Source organism: Etheostoma cragini, chromosome 10, assembly GCF_013103735.1.
Source record: "Etheostoma cragini isolate CJK2018 chromosome 10, CSU_Ecrag_1.0, whole genome shotgun sequence".
NCBI lineage: Eukaryota > Metazoa > Chordata > Actinopteri > Perciformes > Percidae > Etheostoma > Etheostoma cragini.
The window spans coordinates 15727461-15730773 of record NC_048416.1 but is presented as its reverse complement, the minus strand read 5'-3'; the positions used below and the strand labels follow the sequence as shown (position 1 = coordinate 15730773).

The 3313-nt window shown below is 36.8% G+C and overlaps 3 protein-coding genes across 6 annotated transcripts in view; 1 reads left to right on the top strand and 2 right to left on the bottom strand.

Moving 5' to 3' along the window:
- The window catches only part of LOC117952258 (protocadherin beta-16-like), a 1748-nt gene extending 133 nt beyond the window's left edge, over window positions 1-1615 (bottom strand). The window contains exon 1 of the mRNA XM_034884406.1: window positions 3-1615. Coding sequence (XP_034740297.1) covers window positions 3-1177 — 1175 coding nt within the window. The 5' untranslated portion in view covers window positions 1178-1615. The remainder of the gene's footprint in view (window positions 1-2) is intronic.
- The window catches only part of LOC117951263 (protocadherin beta-16-like), a 122438-nt gene that overhangs the window by 52642 nt on the left and 66483 nt on the right, over window positions 1-3313 (bottom strand). The gene's annotated exons all lie outside the window — the stretch shown is intronic.
- LOC117951266 (protocadherin beta-16-like) overlaps window positions 1-3313 on the top strand; it is a 65950-nt gene that overhangs the window by 4076 nt on the left and 58561 nt on the right. The window lies entirely within an intron of this gene.

The window sequence follows — 3313 nt, the reverse complement described above, 5'->3', positions numbered from 1 at the left end:
ACGTGGTTTTCATCAGAAAGGGCATGTTTTCTTCGATATTACATGCAACGTTACCATTTTCTCCGGAGTCAGGATCTTGAACATTAAATATAGTTACAACCGTTCCTGGCCGAGATTTTTCTGATATTGAATTTGTTTTAGACATGACATTAATAGACGGGGGATTATCGTTCGTATCTGTTACCTCAACTATAATCTTACATGAATCTGTTAGTCCTCCATCATCACTAGCTTGTACGTGTATTTCATAGTGTTGAGCTTTTTCATAATCCAGCGTTCCAGATAAAACTACCACGCCATTTTCTTCGTCGACTTGAAACATAACAGGGACATCATCCAACGTGTTTGTTATTGAGTATGATACTTTTCCATTTGACCCTTCGTCTGCATCTACAGCACTAACGGTACTCAAAATTGTGTCTTTCATAGCAGTCTCCATTATAGTAACTTTATATACTTCTTGTGTAAATACTGGGGCATTGTCATTGACATCTAGAACGAAAATTTCTACTTGCATTGTTCCCGAAAGCTGAGGATCACCACCATCAAACGCGGTAAGAGTTAAAAAGAGGTGATCTTGTGCCTCTCTGTCTAGATGTTTTTGCAAAACCATTTCTACCTTTTTACTCCCATCTTGCTGATTTTGGAATTTTAGATTAAAGTTGTCTGTAGGTTTTAGCGAATAACCCCGCAATCCGTTCATACCGACATCAAGATCCATTGCTCTTTCCAGCACAAATTTTGCTCCAATCACAGCCGACTCACTAATCCTAAATTTCATCTCATCCTTTTTGAAGCTCGGTGCATTATCATTAATGTCATTAATTTCGAGTGTAACTGTAAAGAATTCAATCGGGTCTTCCAGCGTAATTTGAAGACGTAAAGCGCATGGTGTTGTCTGTCCACAGAGCGCCTCCCTGTCGATCCTCTCTTTCACAAGCAGGGCTCCTCTGTCTTTATTCAGCTCGATGTATTCTGCATTGTCCTCTGTATATATGCGAGCCTTACCGGACTTCAATCTTTTCACGTCTAGCCCTAAATCCTGTGCTATGTTACCAACTAGAGAGCCCTTTGACATTTCCTCAGGGATGGAGTAGGTAACCTGCCCAAATACAGAGTTTAGCGTAAAAATCGAAATAAACAACAGTACTTGCCGTCTCATTGTTCTGTCCAACATTTTAGATTCGGCAAAATTCGATAAATTCTATAGATGTAACAATATATTCCAAAGCTTTATGGTCCCTCTATTACAAAGTGATCATCTTCGTGTTTCTTGAATCCAAAATAAATATATCGCAGCGCGAAAATGTCCTGGTTTCTGCAACGAAGCTTGTGTGCAGTATGGGTGTCTCTTTCTCTGTTTAATGTAACAAATGATGGAGGTAGGCTCTACATTGGTCAACAGCGGCACTGAGAGTCCAAACACTTGCACTGCAGAATGCAATAGAGGGTTCAGTATTAGATAAATACGTCTATGATTACAAAATTAATCATGTAACTCCTCACTTTTAGAATCAAAATATACCTTCTCAATTTATAGATATTATGTAGAAAAATATATTGGGAGTCTAGTTTTTGCAGTTTTTATTGTAGTTTCTTCAATTGAGAATGTCGTAGAACAAATACATTGGTGTTGGGGGGTTGTTAAGAGACATTTAAATCCTAAAATGTAATCACCTAAATACATGCTAAATTATTATTAACTTACATTTGCATACACTTGTCATTTGCAAAGCAGGTGGGGTGTGTGATCACACACCAATGGGAATATTGCTCTTTTTATTTAATTAATATCCACCTGTTGGACCTGTAATTTAAACTGATACTCTCTAATTGCTTACTAACTATTTTCACTGTACTCTCAATACATAGGTGAACGCTAATCAAAGTGGCTTAAAAGTCTACATTTTAAACCTGTTTGTTTATTTCCTACAGCTCTGTCCAGTCTGAAACACATGTAGTATGAGAAGGAACTCAGGTGAATTAACTTATTCTGCTTCACTCACACATTTAGATACAGAAGGACAGCTGGACTGTCATCGAATCAGATCACGACAAGAGAACTATGAATGTACTGCTGTGGGTTTGTCATTGCTGACGACAAATAGGTGGTCAACAAGTGATGGATAATGCAGACTACATGCAAAGCAATGATGGAAATGCCAATGTGTTGCCAGCTATTACAGTTACCAAACAAGTACAGTCCGTTCAATATTATGCTAGTATGTGTTTCCAATCTTAAAAAGAAGTACAGCGGAGGTCATTGTACACACATTCAGGAACACCCCTAGACAGTCAGTAAATCTACCAATATCTGGGCTGGTTAACTTTAACACTCACTAGTCAATGTTTTTCACAATATCTAACAATATGCTATTTGGATAATTCACCTAATAAAATACTGAGAAGCGGTCAAAGAAGACAAATCACGTATAAAGATAAAGGAATATGAAATAGTAAAGTAGGGAACAACCACACTGACTGCTTTGACGTCACTGACTGACTCTTGTAGAATACCACACCAGTTGACAGACTATTGTTATCAACATCTTTAGCAACAAAACAGAGTTTTTTACAATCTAAAATAAACACTAACAATGTGCATTCACAATTGTGGTGGAACAGTCTTCTGGAAAGGGATATGTATTTTGGAGTAATTGGGCATACTGCTTTGACTGTTGAACTGGTGTTTCTTGTGTGGTTTGCCTCTCTGTACAATGCTGTCCATGACACTGGTTCTGAAAGCACAATAATATTAACCAATAGGCATGACAAGTGGTTTTAATGACAAATAATGTGAGAATGTTGCAGTTTTAAAGGCAACAGAAAGACTGCAATTTTGCATATAATTATCATACTTATTAAACAGGAAAGGGATTTTTAGATGAACAAACATGTCACATTTGCCCTCATAAAAATATGCTGTTAAAATATGCAAGGGTTGAAATATGTGATAAAGATGTGCACAATACAAAAGAGTTTATTGTCAATTGTCTCTCATAGGTTGACAAAAGGAAACAAGCTGTAAACTAGTAAACACTGTGTCACTTTTGGTGTTCCCAGCATTCTTAAACACAGCTTATAAAGTAGTTTTAGTGCAAATCAATTAAAAAGTGCCTTTACATAGCGGGTTTAGCTCATTCTCAATAGTTGAACTCTATTGCCGAGCTATAAAAGCTAAAATAAAACTTGCTACAGAAAAGATCAGGATTTAAATCCTAAACTGACTTCCAAATTGTTGCATTGAAATCTGTAACTCCATTCTATGTTGGGCTTCTGTAAATTTTGCAGAATTTTTCACTAATGACAACAA